This window comes from Chlorocebus sabaeus, chromosome 16 (assembly GCF_047675955.1).
Source record: "Chlorocebus sabaeus isolate Y175 chromosome 16, mChlSab1.0.hap1, whole genome shotgun sequence".
Lineage (NCBI taxonomy): Eukaryota > Metazoa > Chordata > Mammalia > Primates > Cercopithecidae > Chlorocebus > Chlorocebus sabaeus.
Genome location: NC_132919.1, coordinates 66,309,877 through 66,328,456, shown reverse-complemented (window position 1 = coordinate 66,328,456; position 18,580 = coordinate 66,309,877). Strand labels below are relative to the sequence as shown.

At 47.2% G+C, this 18,580-nt stretch overlaps 1 protein-coding gene across 1 annotated transcript in view; it reads right to left on the bottom strand.

Moving 5' to 3' along the window:
* PLEKHM1 (pleckstrin homology and RUN domain containing M1) overlaps positions 1-18,580 on the bottom strand; it is a 56,255-nt gene that overhangs the window by 31,563 nt on the left and 6,112 nt on the right. The window contains exons 2-5 of the mRNA XM_008012309.3: positions 17,137-17,222; positions 12,287-12,534; positions 9,468-10,094; positions 1,680-2,064 (exon numbers count right to left, since the gene is read on the bottom strand). Coding sequence (XP_008010500.1) covers positions 1,680-2,064; positions 9,468-10,094; positions 12,287-12,534; positions 17,137-17,181 — 1,305 coding nt within the window. The 5' untranslated portion in view covers positions 17,182-17,222. The remainder of the gene's footprint in view (positions 1-1,679; positions 2,065-9,467; positions 10,095-12,286; positions 12,535-17,136; positions 17,223-18,580) is intronic.

Genomic DNA, 18,580 nt, shown 5'->3' with positions numbered 1-18,580 from the left:
AGAGCTCAAATTCACAGCCTTTGGCTGGTGCTTCATTGGGCCAGTAGTTCTCAAGCCTCTCTATTCACTTGGTTCTCTCAAGGAGATGCCCAGGGCTGGCTTCCCTCAGGGACTATGTTGACCCTGGCCTCGAACTTTTGGGCTCAAGGAATCCTCCTGCCTCAGCCTCCCAACTAGCTGGGACCACTGGCTTGTGTCACTGCACATGGCTGGATTGGCTTATTCTAGAACAGCACTGTCCAATAGAAATATAGTATGAGCCACATATATAATTTTAAATGTTCTAGCAGCCACATTTTTAAAAAGTATGGCACATGTTCTCAAGATCTCCTAGGGCTGTGTTAATAGGCCATGGTTTAAACATAAATTTTTTTTTAAAGTAGAAAGAAATAGGTGAAATTAATTTTAATAATATATCTTATTTAATACAATATATCCAAAATCTTTTTTTCTCTTTCTTTTTTTTTTCTTTTTTTTTCCAGACAAGGTCTCCCTCTGTCACCCAGGCTGGAGTACAGTGATGTAATCACAGCTCATTGCAGCCTCAACCTTCTGGGCTCAGGCCATCTTCCCACCTCCCTAGTAACTGGGACTACAGCCACACACTACCATGCCCAGCTAATTTTTGTATTTTTTGTAGAGATGGGGTCTCACTTTGTTGCCCAGGTTGGTCTCCAACTCCTGGTCTCAAGCAATCCTCCCTCCTTGGCTTTCCAAAGTGCTGGGATTACAGGTGTGAGCCACCATGCTCAGCCCCCAAATATTTTCATTTTAACTTGTAATCCATAAAAATGAGATTTTCTATTTTTTTAATCATACTAAGTTGTTGAAATCCAGTGCTTATTTCACATGGCACATCTCCATTTGGACGTGCCACATTTTAAGTGTTCAACAGCCACACGTGGCTGGTAGCTGCCATATTGGACAGCACAGCTCTAAAACCTGGGTCATGTTGCAAAGTGAGTATGTTCAAGGCCTAGTATTTTCTAAAAATATTAATTTAATAGGCTGAGCGTACTGGCTCATGCCTGTAATCCCAGCACTTTGGGAGGCCGAGGCAAGCAGATCGAGACCAGCCTGGTCAACATGGTGAAACCCCATCTTTACTAAAAATACAAAAATTAGCTGGGCATGGTGGTGGGCACCTGTAATCCCAGCTACTTAGGAGGCTGAGGCAGGAGAATCACTTGAACCCAGGAGGCGAAGGTGGCAGTGAGCAGAGATTGTGCCACTGCACTCCAGCCTGGGCAACAGAGCAAGATTCCATCTGAAAAAAACCAAAAAACCAAAAATCAAAAAATATTAATTTAATAATAACAAGTACTAAGGAGAAAATAAAGGTTCAGAGAGCTGAAGTGACTTACCCAAGGCCTTAGCTAGTGAGTGGTAGTGGTTAAAGAGCTGAGACTGCAGTCAGATGAGAACGACCTTCACAGAGTGACGTGAAAATGACAGGAGATACACACGGGAAGTGAGCAGCACAGTGCCTGGCTTATATCTACAGCTCACACACCAAGAAACATGAACCCCATCATCACGATGCTATTAACACTATCACCATGCAGGGAGAGGAAGGCTAACAGAGAGAAGGCAGAGACCACTCAGGGTCACTAGCTGGGGAAACCCTGCGTCAGCTGACATTTCCCAAGACTGCCCCCTGAACAGCTTGCACCACTCACCGGACTGGTGGGTGAGGAAACTACCAGCTTCAGACCAGCTCCGTCATGAGCCTGGGCCTTCTGTGGGCCATTCCCTTGGCCCACTTCTCTGGCTGTCTTGCTGATGGTACTAGAAGGCTGCTGGCCTGAGGTGGTCTCTACACGCTGCTGTAAGTCCAGGGCGCTGGGCGCCCGGGGACGCGGCTCCTGCATGTGGACACCATCTTGCGTTCCAGAGGCTGCCTGGGCAGGAAGGGGCTCTGCAGGCGCCTCATAGTGCAGGTGTGTGCTGGTGTTGAGGCCATGGAGGGAGAGCAAGGCCTGTGGTGTGGGGCTCTCCGTTTCTTGGCTCAGTCCGTTGGTTGGCACAGAGTTTACCTGGGCTTTGCTGAATTCCAACAATACCCTAGAAGTTTTAAACAAAGAAACCTGTGTGACAGGTTGTCTGCCACAATGCCCAAGGCTATTGGGGCAGAGGGAAGAATGCAAAACTGTTTTATGATTTAAAACAACCCACACCTTCTTAATTATCCACTGCACTCCCCATCACACAGTCCTCCTCTGACACTCCCACCACGTTCTTCCTGGCCAGGATTTAGGCAGACTGGGTAGGCAGGTGATTTGTGGAGCCTGGGATCTCAGGTGAAAAAGCTCCCACAGCAGAGAAAGAGGACTTGGTATGAATGAGGACTTACTGGCATTCTGAGCAGGCTAGCTGTGGGCCTGGAGAGCTTGCTCAGCCAAACACACAGTTGTGTGGGCAATCGTTTTCCCAAATATGGTGTGCAGCAGAGCCTCCAAGGACAGTGTCTCAGAACAGGCCTCCTCCTCAGCACAGAGAGTTGAGGTGCCAGGACTCTGTGCCCCGGGGCAGGGACTAGGAGCAGCAAGGGCTAAACAGGTTTCCTGAGTGAGGTCACATTTTGTTCCTGGGCAGGCACTGGGACAGCAGGGCTGGGGGAGGTGCAAGGGCTGGTCCCCTCAGAGCTGGACTGGGTGTGGAGACAGCAAAGCGTCACATCCCCAGAAAGTGCTTCTGGAGCTCAATGTACACCAGGTGTGTGAGGGTGGATATGAGTACACATGAGATGTGCCCCTGTTCACTCTCCATGGTGCGACTGCCACTCCCTGTCTCTTCCGTGCTGCTTCCTGGGGCCACAGGGAGCAAATGTTACTGTCTTGGTACATGTGTGTGCACACACACACTCACACATACACAGTGCACAGAAACATGTCCTGGGCCCTCTGGAATGTGCACTGACTAGCAACTGCTCCTCTCTCTCCTGAGGCTTCTGAGGATCCAAGCTCCATTTCGAAAATAAACCCGTTTGCTATCTCTTCTGCTTATAAGAGATAGCATGTCATGGGCAAAGGCAGGTTCAGATGGCCACAGGCTGTCTAAGGCCCCAAAGCCTCCATGCATCTGCCCTGACAGCTTGTACTGGATCCAGAAGATACATGAAGCTCAGCTTATTTGGGCTTATGGAAATGAGGATTTTAGAATTCAAGTTGCTTACCTGATTGTCTTCCCGTGAGCTCTGCACCATCTTAACCCCAAACAACATTTCAAGACAGTATAGCCAAGAATAGGTGGCCAATCCATATATAAGTAACTGATTTTGGCTGGGTGTAGTGGCTCATGTCTGTAATCCCAGCACTTTAGAAGTTTGAGGCGGGTAGAATTACAACGTCAGTAGTTCAAGACTAGCATGGCCAAGATGGCGAAACCCTGTCTCTACTAAAAATACAAAAATTGGCCGGGCGCGGTGGCGCAAGCCTGTAATCCCAGCACTTTGGGAGGCCGAGACGGGCGGATCACGAGGTCAGGAGATCGAGACCATCCTGGCTAACACGGTGAAACCCCGTCTCTACTAAAAAAAAAAAATACAAAAAACTAGCCGGGCGAGGTGGCAGCGCCTGTAGTCCCAGCTACTCGGGAGGCTGAGGCAGGAGAATGGCGTGAACCCGGGGGGCGGAGCTTGCAGTGAGCCGAGATCGCGCCACTGCACTCCAACCTGGGCGACAGAGCGAGACTCCATCTCAAAAAAAAAAAAAAAAAAAAAAAAAAATACAAAAATTAGCCGGGCTTGGTGGCAGGTGCCTGTAATCCCAGCTACTCAGGAGACTGAGGCAGAGAATTGCTTGAACCCGGGAGGTGGAGGTTGCAGTGAGCCAAGATTGCGCCACTGCACTCCAGCCTGGGTAAAAGAGTGAGACTCCATCTCAAAAAAAAAAAAAAAAAAAGTAAATGATTTTCAACATAGACACCAACACACTTTAATGGGGAAGGAATAGTCTTTTCAACAATTGTGCTGAGGTAAGTGGATAATTACATGCAAAACAAAAAAGCTGGACTGCTATCTCACTTTGTATACAAAAATTAACTCAAAATGGATTAAAAACCTAAAGGTAAGAGCTAAAACTAACTCTCAGAAGGAAAGAGAGGTATAAACTTCATGTCTTTGGATTAGGCAATGGTTTCTTAGACGTGAGATCTACAGCGTGAGCAAGCAATGAAAAACAAATTGTAATCCCAGCACTTTGGAGGCCAAGGCAGGTGGATCACCTGAGGCCAGGAGTTCGAGATCAGCCTGGCCAACATGGTGAAACCCTGTCTCTAACAAAAATACAAAAATTAGCTGGGCGTGGTGGTGCGCACCTGTAATCCCAGCTACTTGGGGGGCTGAGGCAGGAGAATCACTGGAACCTGGGAGCGGGAGGCTGCAGTGAGCCGAGATCACACCACTGCACTCCAGCCTGGGCGACAGAGTGAGACTCTGTTTCAAAAAACAAAAATAAAAAACGTTTGTGGTTTTTTGTTTTGTTTTGTTTTTTGTTTATTTGACATGGAGTCTCGCTCTGTCGCCCAGGCTGGAGTGCAGTGGCGCCATCTCGGCTCACTGCAAGCTCTGCTTCCCAGGTTCACACCATTCTCCTGCCTCAGCCTCCCGATTAGCTGGGACTACAGGCGCCCGCCATAACGCCTGGCTAATTTTTTGTATTTTTTTTTTTTTTGGTAGAGATGGGGTTTCACCATATTAGCCAGGATGGTCTCGATCTCCTGACCTTGTGATCCTCCCGTCTCAGTCTCCCAAAGTGCTAGGACTACAGGCATGAGCCACCGCGCCCAGCCAAAACGTTTGTGTTTTAAAGGATACTATCAAGAAACTAAAAAGACAACTCAAAGAATGGGGGGAAATATTTTTAAATTATATAGAAGGGCGTATTATCCAGAATATATATAGAACACTCACAAATCCACAATAAAAAGACAAATAACCAAATTGTTAAAAGGGCAAAGGATCTGAACAGACATTTCTCCAAAGAAGATATCCAAATGTTCAATAAGCACATGAAGCCGGGCGCGGTGGCTCAAGCCTGTAATCCCAGCACTTTGGGAGGCCGAGACGGGCGGATCACGAGGTCAGGAGATCGAGACCATCCTGGCGAACACGGTGAAACCCCGTCTCTACTAAAAATACAAAAAATTAGCCGGGCGAGGTGGCGGGTGCCTGTAGTCCCAGCTACTCGGGAGGCTGAGGCAGGAGAATGGCGTAAACCCGGGAGGCGGAGCTTGCAGTGAGCTGAGATCCGGCCACTGCACTCCAGCCTGGGAGACAGCGAGACTCCGTCTCAAAAAAAAAAAAAAAAAAAAAAAGCACATGAAAAGATACTCAACATCATTAACCATCAGAGAAATGCAAATCACAACTACAATGAGATACCACTTTATACCCACTGGGTTGGTTATAATAAAAAAGAAAATAACGAGGGTAGGCAAAGATGTAGAGAAATTAAAGCTCGTATATATTAGTGGTGGGGATGTAAAATGACACAACTACTGCAGAAGACAATTTGGTAGTTCCTCAAAAAGTTAAACATAGAGTTACATATGACCCAGCAATTCCACCCCTAGGTATATAACTAAGAGAATTAAAAACATATGTCTACCCAGGCTGGGCATGAGAGGCTGAGGCGGGCAGACCACCTGAGGTCAGGAGTTCACCTGGCCAACATAGTGAAACCCTTTCTCTACAATAAGTACAAAAATAAGCTGGGTGTGGTGGCGGGCCCCTACAATCCCAGCTACTAGGGAGGCTGAGGATGGAGAATCGCTTGAACCCAGGAGGTGAAGGTTGCAGTGAGCCAAGATCGCGCCACTGCACTCCAGCGTGGGGGACAGAGCAAGACTCTATTTCAAAAAATAAATAAAATATAGAATAAAATAAAATACAACAATACCATCATTTGAGCACTACTGATGCCTATGTGCCAGGGACCATTCTAAGTACTTAAATCTAAGTACTTAAACCCTCCAGATGATACCTATGCCACTCAGTGATCATTATAATACAGATCCAGTCTACACGGAAGGAGCTATTCAGGACAGTCAATTCACTAGCCCAACTGCAATTTGGTTTCTGCCAAACAGAACCGCTTTATATTAATAAATTTCATTTCGAATGTTGTGTCTTTTATGCTTTTATGTTTAATTTGTGGATGTTTTGATTTTATACGTGTAATGATAAGCACAAGGAATTTATGTCTAATTTAAAGTTACAAATATTTAAATAATGTAATAACTTTGATGAACTCTAAGTGTCGGTGAGAACATTTTACCCTTGAAATATACACTTCAGGCCGGGCGCGGTGGCGCAAGCCTGTAATCCCAGCACTTTGGGAGGCCGAGACGGGCGGATCACGAGGTCAGGAGATCGAGACCATCCTGGTTAACTAACACGGTGAAACCCCGTCTCTACTAAAAAATACAAAAAACTAGCCGGGCGAGGTGGCGGCGCCTGTAGTCCCAGCTACTCGAGAGGCTGAGGCAGGAGAATGGCGTGAACCCGGGGGGCGGAGCTTGCAGTGAGCCGAGATCGCGCCACTGCACTCCAGCCTGGGCGACAGAGCGAGACTCCGTCTCCAAAAAAAAAAAAAAAAAAAAAAATAGAAATATACACTTCAAGAAATGCTGGTCTCTGTGGATGCTCAAGGACTAACTTCAAGGCCCAGCTCTACGAATGCTGGTGCTGGCTGTGTGTTTATGCATCTGTATGTCTTAGATTGCCAGTTCCTCACACCACCGTCTGGCATTCGTCTATACATCCTGACCCTTGCCCCTCCAGTTTCCCCATACTAGCCGGGACAACACTTCCTGCACAGAGAGAATGGTTACTGATTCAGTGACCTTAAGCTGGAATTTTCCAATCACAAGACACATGAGACAAAAGCAAGACATATCACAAGGGGATGGCTGGCTGGTCTGCAGAGGAGGCAGACACACAAGAAGGGCTAAGACAGGTAAGTGAGCCTAGGTCATGCCCTGTGCCCGGGTCACACTGCAGGCCTGTCACACCACGGTCCCAGTGGTCATGGGAGACAGAGACTGTTCCTCCCCAATGTATTCTATCTAAATTCCTCCATTTAACATTTGAAAACTCCATCTAATGTGCTCAGAAGCTATTTCTGGGCCTACGAGAGAATTTCCTATATGCGTTTGACTAATAAGCAATGTGCCTGACATTCCTGGGCTTGTAAGTGGTGGAACAGGACTTGAAACTAGGTCTGCTCCAAGCCCAGTCCGCAACACCACCCAATGCTGGTGCTCTTCCTATGCTGGATGAGAACCCTAGAGGGACCTGAACCAAGGCAAGGGCATAGGATGGGTGGAAAGAAGGTCCCAAACACATGGGATCTTCTTTTCAGCTGATGGAACATGGGTCCAACTGAAGGAGGCTTTTAATAAGAATTTCCCATTTTCCACCTATCAGATGAGCAAATATCCAAAAGTTCGCTAATACCATCAGTTGGCAAGGCTAAGAAACAAGGACATTCCTGGTGGAGTGTAAATGGGCAATAATCTGTGAATATATTAGTCTGTCCTTTTGCTCAGCAATTTTGCTTCTGGGAGTTTACTGAACAGAGATAGTTATGCAGAACTAAAAGACCACATACACAAGGTTATTTATGAACACACGGGCCCTAGCATCCATTAAATACTGGGCTGATTAAGTAAACTAAGGTACATTCATACACTGGAACAATATGCAATAGAAAAAAAAAGAATGAGGCTGGGCGGGGTGGCTCAGGCCTATAATCCCAGCACTTTGGGAGCCCAAGGCAGGAGGATCTCTTGAGCCCAGGAGTTCAAGACCAGCCTGGGCAACACAGTGAGACCCCCATTTCTATAAAAAATAAAAATAAAAGAATGAAATAGCTCTGATATGAAAAGATCTTCTCCAAGACAAGATATAGAACAGTGTGTATATACTGCCTTTGTAGGGGAGAAAGTAATAAATAAGGAGTAAATTTTTAAAATCTTTTTTTTTTTTGAGATGGAGTCTTGCTCTGTTGCCCAGGCTGGAGTGCAGTGGCACAATCTCGGCTCACTGCAAGCTCCGCCTCCTGGGGCCACACCATTCTCCTGCCTCAGCCTTCCGAGTAGCTGAGACTACAGGTGCCTGCCACCATGCCCAGCTAATTTTTTGTATTTTTAGTACAGACAGGGTTTCACTGTGTTAGCCAGAATGGTCTTGATCTCCTGACCTTGTGATCCGCCCACCTTGGCCTCCTGAAGTGCTGGGATTATAGGCGTGAGCCACTGCACCCAGCTAAAAATCTTTATACTGGTATTTGTTGTAGATGAATTTAGAAATTTGGAAGAATATACAGGAAATTAATTATTATGGTTGTAGGGGTGGGAGGAAAGAACAGGGTAGAGGGAGAACAGGAATGGGAAAGGCTTTCACTGTATATGTTTTAGACTTTTTTTAACCATAAAAAGATTACGCAAAAAATTTTTTTTTTTTTTTTTGGAGACAGAGTCTTGCTCTGTCACCCAGGCTGGAGTGCAGTGGCGCGGTCTCGGCTCACTGCAAACTCCACCTCCCTGGTTCATGCCATTCTCCTGCCTCAGCCTCCCATGTAGCTGGGACTATAGGCGCCCGCCACCATGCCCGTCTAATTTTTTGTATTTTTAGTAGAGACGGGGTTTCACCATGTTAGTCAGTATGGTCTCAATCTCCTGACCTCGTCCTGCCTGCCTTGGCCTCCCAAAGTGCTGGGATTACAAGCGTGAGCCACCACACCTGGCTGCAAAAATTTTTTGAAAGGTTGTGTGAAGAAGGCTTTGCTCAGCTCTCTCTCTAGCCAAGTTCATCTGCCCCACATACTCTTCCACACATCTGTCTGTCCCCAGCTGTCCACCACCTCCTGCATGCAGCACTCAGGTCCTGTGTCCCCCAGGAGGTCTTCTGTGAAGTCACACCCTTATGCATTATGTTTCATCTATTTGTTGGAAGTTTTAAATGTGCTCTGATCTATTAGTTTCCTTCCTTCTAGATGAAGACAACAATATTTTACACTGTGCCTTGTAGAGACTAAGTAACTTGGTTTGTTGTTGTTGTTTGTTTTTAGTTTTAGTTTTTTTTTTTTTTTAATTTAGAGGTGGGATCTTGCTACATTGCCCAGGCTGGCCTTGAACTCCTGGGCTCAAGCAATCCTCCTGCCGCAACCTCCCAAGTGCTGGGATTTCAGGCATGAACCGCACCCAGCCCTGTCACCAGGGCAGAGCTGGAGCCCAAACCAGCTCTAAGCTGTTCTAAGTCCACTTTCTCCACTATGCCTGTATTGCCTGCTACAGCTCCCAGTGATTCCAGTCCCTGGAGAAGTCGATGTCTCCCTTGGCTTTCTTTAATTACTAATAGAGTTCAGTAACAGGCAATCACATGCCATAGGAAGAAAGGGAGGAGGAGAGGAAAGAAAGGAGGGAGGAGAGAAAATGGGAAGGAGTGGGGGCAGGGTACTCACTCTTGCAGAGACCGGTCTGAGTCCTCAGCATTTGCTGTGCCCAGGTCTGAGTCGTAGGACATGGGCTCCTCGCAATGGTCCGGACTCTTGGAGCCATTCTCTTGGAGTAAGCAGCTATCAGAGTTTAGGCTGCAGGACAGCTGGGATGAACTGGCCGTGTCCAGGCTGAGGGAGGAGGCAGTCAGCTTCTGGTTCCTCCGGATCTTATGGCCCGAGTGATGGACTTCGATGTCCTCAGAGCCTGAGGAATGGGAAATGGAATCTAGAGACTCCTTCCGCTGTAGTTCTGCACCAGAGGTAGAGAGAGGGTCCAGCTCAGAGAGCGGGCAAAGCCCAGACAGGGCCAGTGGGGTTAGCGTCCATTCATTTAAGATGGCAGACTTGTAGGAGAGTTCGAAGGACAAGGACGTGAGGCCCTGCAGGAAGCTAAGGAGGAACTCGCCCTCCTCGGCATCCCGGAGCAGGGCGGTGGGCTGGTAGTACTCGCGCAGGCGGGCCTGCTCCTGCAGCAGCAGCTTCAGATAGCACTCCATCAGGCCGTCGTTCAGGGCCAGCCGCAGCCATGCCCGGCAGCGGCCCACATCTGTGTTAACAAACGTCAGGTGCTCCAACTCTGAGATGATGTGTCTGGGAAGGGAGAACAGACACGTTTCAAGAAACCACCCCAAATCACAGAGATGTGCTTTTATCCACTGGTTAGCAGGAACCAGGAATAACCACTGCAAATAGATAAAGGCATGCAAAAATATTTGGTAATAGTGTTTTAGGCCAGATGTGGTGGCTCAGGCCTGTAATCCCAACACTTGGGAGGCCAAGGCAGGCGGATCACTTGAGCTCAGGAGTTCGAGACCAGCCTGGGCAACAGGACGAAACTCCGTCTCTACAACAACAACAACAACAACAACATAGCCAGATGTGGTGGCTTGTAGATGTAGTCCAAGCTACCCCGCTACTCAGGAGGTTGAGGTGGGAGGATAGCTTGAGTCTGGGAAGCAGAAGTTGCAATGAGCCAAGATTGCACCACTGCTCCAGCCTAGGATATATATATAGTTTTAAAGGAAAAGTGTTTAAAGGAAATATTAAGCTATAACCCCCAACCTTTTGAGATTGGAATCGTGAAAGATAATTTCCAAGTTCATTCCGACTACCACTGGGCCCCTGACATCATCTGCTCATCCAAGGCATGCTGTCAGAGCTCCCTAAGTGCAAAGTCCTTGCAGCAGTAAAGATGCAGGGTAAAGACATGGTCCCTGCCCTCAGGCACAAGGGACTGATGAAAAAAGGCATAAAGGGCAGGAAATCAACAACCCTGTAAGATGACTGGGGAGAGCTCCAATTACAGCATGTGGCGGAAGAGTGGGTAGTTTGGTTGCAAGGCCAGGAAAGAGAGTCTTGAATATCAAACCAATAAGGCAACACGGGGCAATGGCTCCACACCCAGCCATGCACCAGAATCCCCTGGGGAACTTGAGCAGGATACAAGTTCTGGGGCCTCAACCTAGTGAATCAGTCTCCAGGCTGGCATCTGGGAGCCTGTGGGCTACAGATCTTTGTTTAGAAAAGTGACTTGACCACAATCATGCAGACTGCAGGGTAGATGTTCTGCATAAGGAGATCAGACCCCAGGTGTACCAGACTCAGTCCCAGAATGCCTCGGTCTGATGTACATGCCCCTCCTCTGAGCTACCACAGTACCTAGCGTGGGTTTATCTCCCCCATGGGAATGCAGATCGCATTCTACTAGGCTCAGTGAGTAAGCTCCAGGGAGCTTCACCTCAGTAAATGTTGACCAGATGACGGACTCAAGGAAAGACAGAGTGAGGTAAGGGGGACAAATAGAAAGCCAGCGTCACCCAGGAAAGAAGTAAAAACGTGAGACAGGGCAGTGGCAGTCGGCATGGAAAGGAAGATCAGAGACTGACAAGGCTTCTTTGGGCTGAAGGTGACATTTAGTAGTCCTTAGAGGCACAGTGCCAGCTACTTGCTCAAAAGTCCAGACACAAGAGATAAGTGTCTCAGGGTGAATATTCATATGCTCTTCCTGATTCCACTCTTTAATAAAAATAACCCCATACCTCCTTAAGAGATAACATTTATGGCCGGGTGCGGTGGCTCACGCCTATAATCCCAGCATTTTCGGAGGCCGAGGTGGGCGGATCATAAGGTCAGGAGTTCGAGACCAGCCTGATCAACATAGTGAAACCCCCGTCTCTACTAAAAATGAAAAAATTAGCTGGGCATGGTGGTGCGTGCCTGTAATCCCAGCCACTCAGGAGGCTGAGGCAGGAGAATTTATTCAACCTGGGAGGCAGAGGTGCCAGTGAGCCGAGATCGCACCATTGCACTCCAGCCTGGGTAACAGAGTGAAACTCCGTCCCAAAAAAAAAAAAAAAAAAACAGATTTACAACTCAGATGTTCGAATAATCTAAGGCAAGGTCAGCAAACATTTTCTGTAAAGGGCCAGATAGTAAATACTTTAGGCTTTGCAGGGCACACAACCTCTGTTGTAACTATATAACTCTGCCCCGGTGTGGCAAAAAAGGCTGTTCCTGCTAAAGGCGACCAGTCCCAGGGCTCAAAGCAACCACAGGCTCTTGCCTGAGTGCTGAGGGTCTCAAGATCTGCTGGCACGCTGGCTGGGAAGCTTGGTCTAGAGATAAGCCTCTCTAGAAAACACTTTCAACCCCTACCTCACCCTATCTCTATGCTAGAACACAGGGCACTTCTGTTGGCTTCCTGAACAGCTGGGGAGGAAAAGCTAAGTGTCCCATACTCTGCTGCTCCTCCCCAAAGCAAAACCTCTCCAGCTAAATCTCACTTGTGGGTGACAGCTTTCAGGAGGGGCCAGAAGACAGGCTGGGGCAGAGGCTTCTGGTGGGCACTTTTCTTCCTTTTTCCTCCAGCCTCAGCTCGGATGTGCTTGGCGTGCAGTCCATGGATAAACACAGCCTCCAGGGCGCTGCACATGGTGTTGGCATCTCCGTCTTCACTAGTGACCACTGTGTCCAGGGACACGTACTGCTTCTGCAAGGCCTTCACGGATCCCACCAGCTTCTTCTTGATGACCTGGGCAGCATCACACAGAACACAGGCCTTTAGCGGAAAATGCTATGGAGAGTCCCTAGAGTGTAATCCTTTGCCTGATGCCAAATACATGTGCAACCACATGCACACACATCTATGGGTGTGTCTGTAGATTTCTTCTGTAAAATTAGCACATTGTTAACTATAGCAAAGAAAGATAAAGCATAGAGAAGAAAAGGAAAATCACACACTACCCAGAGATAATCACTGCTATTGTTGGTTTTGCATGTCCTTCAGTGCAGACAACTTTGTTTTTTAGACCAAACTTAAGTGAACTTAGAGTCACATAATCTTGTGTTTAAATATTGGCCCCATCATAGCTGCAGTGATGGGAGCTTGGGTAAATCCATCTAGAACAAGGGTGGGGCTTCCCACCTTTTTCACATGGACAAGTTTCTGTAGAGAATCAATAAGCCGGCCGGGCGTGGTGGCTCAAGCCTGTAATCCCAGCACTTTGCGAGGCCGAGACGGGTGGATCACGAGGTCAGGAGATCGAGACCATCCTGGCTAACACGGTGAAACCCCATCTCTACTAAAAAAATACAAAAAAAACTAGCTGGGCGAGGTGGTGGGCGCCTGTAGTCCCAGCTACTTGGGAGGCTGAGGCAGGAGAATGGCGTGAACCCGGGAGGCGGAGCTTGCAGTGAGCCGAGATCTGGCCACTGCACTCCAGCCTGGGCGACAGAGCGAGACTCCGTCCCAAAAAAAAAAAAAAAAAAAAAAAAAGGAAGTTAAGCTGGGCGCGGTGGCTCAAGCCTGTAATCCCAGCACTTTGGGAGGCTGAGACGGGCGGATCCCGAGGTCAGGAGATCGAGACCATCCTGGCTAATACGGTGAAACCCCGTCTCTACTAAAAAATACAAAAAAAAAAAAAAAAACTAGCCGGGCGAGGTGGCGGGCGCCTGTAGTCCCAGCTACTCGGGAGGCTGAGGCAGGAGAATGGCATAAACCCAGGAGACGGAGCTTGCAGTGAGCTGAGATCCGGCCACTGCACTCCAGCCTGGGTGACAGAGCAAGACTCCGTCTCAAAAAAAAAAAAAAAAAAGAAAGTTAAAAAAAAAAAAAAGAGAGAATCAATAAGCCAAGAGGCAAAAACAAACAAACAAACAAAAAACACCCACACTGCTTTAGAGTAATAAAAACATGAGAACAGGAGCATGGTTTACGTTAAGAAAGATCCTAGGCTGGGCGTGGTGGCTCAAGCCCGTAATCCTAGAACTTTGGGAGGTCAGAGGCAGGAGGACTGCTTGAGTCCAGGAGTTCAAGGCTGCAGTGAACTATGATCACACCACTGTACTCCAGCCTGGGCGACACAGCAAGACCTTGTCTCAAAAAAAGAAAGAAAAAAAAAAAAGAAAGATCCTGGGCCTGGAAGCCAGAGGACAAAGCTCAGTCCTAGCTGTCAGTAACCAGACGGGCCTCCTTAGACCTTCCACTTAACTTCTTTGAGCCCCAATTTCCTCATCTGTTAAAGTGGAAATAATACTTTCTGATCTATAGTAATATGAGGATTCTCCTGAGGACAGGACTACCTTTTTTTTTTCTTTCAGGGAAGTGGTTTCTGGTAAAAACCAGAACGCCTACTAGATAAATTCTAAAAAGAGGCTGGGTGCGGTGGCTCACGCCTGTAATCCCAACACTTTGGGAGGCCAAGGCAGATGGATCACTTGAGGTGAGGAGTTTGAGATCAGCCTGGCAAACATGGTGAAACCCTGTCTCTACTAAAAATGCAAAAATTAGCCAGGTGTGGTGATGAGCGCCTGTAATCCCAGCTACTTAGGAGGCTGAGGCAGGAGAATCACTTAAACCCAGGAGGCGGAGGTTGTAGTGAGCCAAAATCGTACCACTACACTACAGCCTGGGTGGCAGAGTGAGACTCCATCTCAAAAAAAAAAAAAAAAAAAAATATATATATATATATATAAGCTGAGTGTGGCACTAAGACTAGTGTTTTATTCATCCTTGTGTCAACACTTGGCACTGTGCCTGGCACATAGAAATAATAAATGTTTGTTAAATGAAGACACCACAAAATGTACATAGTCTTTTGGAAATATACAGTAAAAACTGAGCATAATTATAAGTATGTGAAAATCACATAAGTGTTTGGAAAAGGACTGGAAGGGATTAAAGAAAAACTGGTTTGAATTGTTGGGTGATAGGATTATGGATACATATTTTAATCTTTTATTTTGATTTCAGTCAAAACTATGTTAACATTCTTTGAAAAGTTAAATTTGAAAAAATATAACAGCTTTAATGAGATATAATTCATATACCATAAAATACACCCATTTAAAGTGTACAGTTCAATTGCTTCTAGTCTATTAACACAATTGTGCAACCATCATCACTATCTAATTTTAGAAGATTTTTCTGGCTGGGCATGGTGGTTCACGTCTGTAATCCCAGCACTTCAGGAGGCCAAGACAAGTGGATCACCTGAGGTCAGGAGTTCGAGACCAGCCTGGCCAACATGGTGAAACCCTGTCTCTACTAAAAATACAAAAATTAGCCAGGCGTGGTGGTGTGCACCCATAATCCCAGCTACTTGGGAGGCTGAGGCATGAGAATCGCTTGAACTCGGGAGGTGGAGTTCGTGGTGAGTCAAGATTGTGCCACTGCACTCCAGCCTGGGCGGCAGAGTGAGACTGGAAAAAAAAAAAAAGAAAAGAAAAAGAAAAAAGATTTTCATCACCCCAAAAAGAAATACTGATATATTAGTGATTGCCAGGGGCTGGGAGAAAGGGGAATAGGAAGTGAATGAAGTCACTAACCTATTTTCTGTTTCTGTGGTTTTTCGTATTTTGTACATCTCACATGAATAGATATGAACACAACATATGACCCTTTGAATCTGACTTCTTTCACTTAGCATAATATTTTCCACCATGTTGTAGCATGTATCAGGACTTCATCCCTTTTCATTGCCAGAATTTTACCACATTTTATTCATCCATTCATCAGTTAATAGACATTTGGGTTGTTTCTACTCTTTTGCTATTATCAATAATGCTGCTATGAACATCCATGTACAAGTTTTTGAGTGGACTTATATTTTTAGTTCTCTTGGGTATATATCTAGGAGTGGAATTGTATACATAATTCTATGTTTAACTTATCAAGGAACTGCCAAACTATTTGCCAAAGTGGCTGCACTATTTTACATTCCCACCAGCAATATCTGAGTTCCAACCTCTCCACATTTTTGTCAACACTAGTTGTCGCTTTTTTTATTACCGCCATCCTAGGGGGTGTGAAGTAGTATCTCACTGTGGTTTCGATGTGCATTTCCCTGATGTCTAATGATAATGAGCATCTTTCCTGGCCATGTGTGTATCTTCTTTGGAGAAGTGTCTATTCAAATCCTTTACTCATTTTATAACTGGATTATTTGTCTCTTTATTGTTGAGTTATAAGTGTTCTTTATATGTTCTCGATACTAGAACCTTATCAGATATTTGATTTGCAAATATTTTCTCCCATTCTGTGGGTTGTCTTTTCATTTTCTCGATAGTATCCTTTGAAGCTCAAAAGTTTTTAATCTTGAAATAGTTTAATTTTAAATGTTCTTTTAAATGCAAGATGTTATTAGTATATTATATTTAAAAAGCACATACACACTTCGTTCAACTGAGCACCTACTAGGTGTTGGGTTAGGGTATACAGGGAGAAGTAAGGCATACCCTCAAGAAACGCATACCCTCATGGAGTCAATTTATGCAGCTGTTAGAAGGCTGAGTTGGCCAGGGTTCTGCCCTAGCTCTGAAGGGTCCTGGGGTGGGATTCGGCCAGGGGTGGGAGAGTGGGGGTGCAGAGGGGAGGGAAGAGCCTCTGCATGAAAGCCAGCTGGGAAACAGGTGGAACTGGACTCTCCTGTGGCCAGGACGGGGAAAGGCACATCTCTGAGGGCTATAGTTTCTTTCAAGCAGAGAGTTCTCTGAGCTGGGAAGCAGCAGTAGGGAGGAAAGGGAAATCCTGGCTTCTCCCCAAAAGCCACCTCAAGATGCTGCTAAGGGACCAGCCCCAAAGCTATCTGACTTCCTGCCTTTCCAAGGGAACAGAGAGCTCCATCCAGAGTACCCAAGACAGCCCAGGAGGGTGCAAAGGGCTCTCCAAGAAAAGGTCCTAGGGGGCTCCAGTGAACTGCTCAAAAATAATTACATTTAGAATATCCTAGAAAATGGTAAGTGTTCATTCAGATACATGTAAGTTACCAATTTACCCCCATTACTAAAACAACAAACCAGTGCCTGGGAATACCTGTTTCCCACCAATTCAGTGCTTTGGCCAGACTGTGACCAAATCATGGCCTAAGGGCAGAGGCCTGAAGGGCTGAATGGAAATCCTTGGTCTTCAGGTTACTGATCTTAAATTCCCACTGCTTTTTGTAAATCTCCATCTCATCACCAATAAGGTGATCTAGAAAGGACAGGGTCTCCTTGGAGCCTGCTTGTGCTGTAACTTCTTCTCAGCCTGGCCTCTCTTGCAGGACAGTGCCCTTCATTTTGAAGTGAGCCAAGCAGATGAAATGACCTTCCCCTGCAGCCCTTCCCTACCCTTGATCCTCCCTCGCCCACCTACCGGGATGGCAGCCTGGGGGTCCAGTCCATTCTCCACCGAGAGCATCTCCACTCACGCAGCTGCTCCCTCGGAGAATCACATGGCACCTGAAGAGACAGATGGCAGCCAGATGAATGGGCAGGCAACTATCCCCCAGCCAGAGTCCTTTCCCAGCAAGCAGCAGGAAGTCAGCCTCTCTTACTCAAACCACAGCCGAAAGGCCTTTGAAGAGCACAAAAGTTAAAACTGATAATGGATTTGAAGGAAGGAAGTGAGGAAGGAAAGTCCAGGGGGCTCAGTCCTTGGGAGGCAAGGAGTCCTGGGTGCCGGGGGTGGGTCCACCCCAAGGAGTGGGTGGTAAGGGCGCTTCACATCAAATGCTGCCCAGAAAGCCAGGGCTCTGTAGGATCGAAACCTGTAGGCAGGGAATGACAGGCTGATTCGGATGCGGAGCTGCGGGTTTGAGGCGAAGGCTGCAGCTGAAAGTGGCAGGAACCCACTGGGACCAGGAAGCAGGGGCTCACATTCAGGGGCTGGGTCCTGCAACACCCTGCCCCCACCCCTCACTCCTTGTTCCAGTCCAACGTCTGCCAGCTCAGCAGTAAAAAGTACAACTGTAATGGCTTCAAAAGGGAAGGGCTCCCTTGCTACACTTCTGCTTCTCAACAGGACTTCGAGGGTCTGGTGTGAGCAGCACAGACAGGGACTTGTCTAATCAGGACAACCACAAGGTCTCATCGCAATTTGCCACTAACCAGGTAGGCATGCGCAGACCTCTCAGATGGAGAATGTGTAAACGCCTGTCACGGGGCCTGATACGTACCTGTACCTGATATGTTGTACCTGGTATCTGTCATCCCAGTGGATATGGCCACCTAAACCTACAGACCAAGAATGTCATCGCCTAAATGAGTATGCAGGAAGAGTTGAAGTCAGTAAGTGGTTAAATCCCTCAGGGCTGCCAGATTCCTCCTGGGAGTGGGTGGGGTAGGGTGGGGTAGGGCCTGAGCCTGAGGGGGCTGCTGGCTGGCTTGGCCCCACCCCAGAAACTTGGACAGACTTGGGCTAGGCAGGCACATTCACACGTAAACAAATCTCTAGTGAACGCCCGGCTGAGCATCAGGGGAACGCTGGGGAAGGTGATATCACAGCTGTCTCGGCTCTCAAACAATCACCGCACAAAGAAGTTAACAAAACCAAGAAAAGTTAAATGGGCTCGATTCTCTTTACATATATTGCCTAATTTATGGTCCTCCTAAGCACCCTAGGAGTGCTGTTTTATTGTCTCCACCTGACAGATAAGGAAATGGCAGCTGACCCAGGTCAAGAACATTCCTGAGGTCCCAGGGCTGATAAGCGGCCTGACTCTACCACCAGCCTCCAGAAGGAGGTCAACCCCAGCCCTAGGAAAACCAGATTGCTGAGTGAGTGCTGTAAACCAAAACTAAAATTCTAAGCCCCCAAA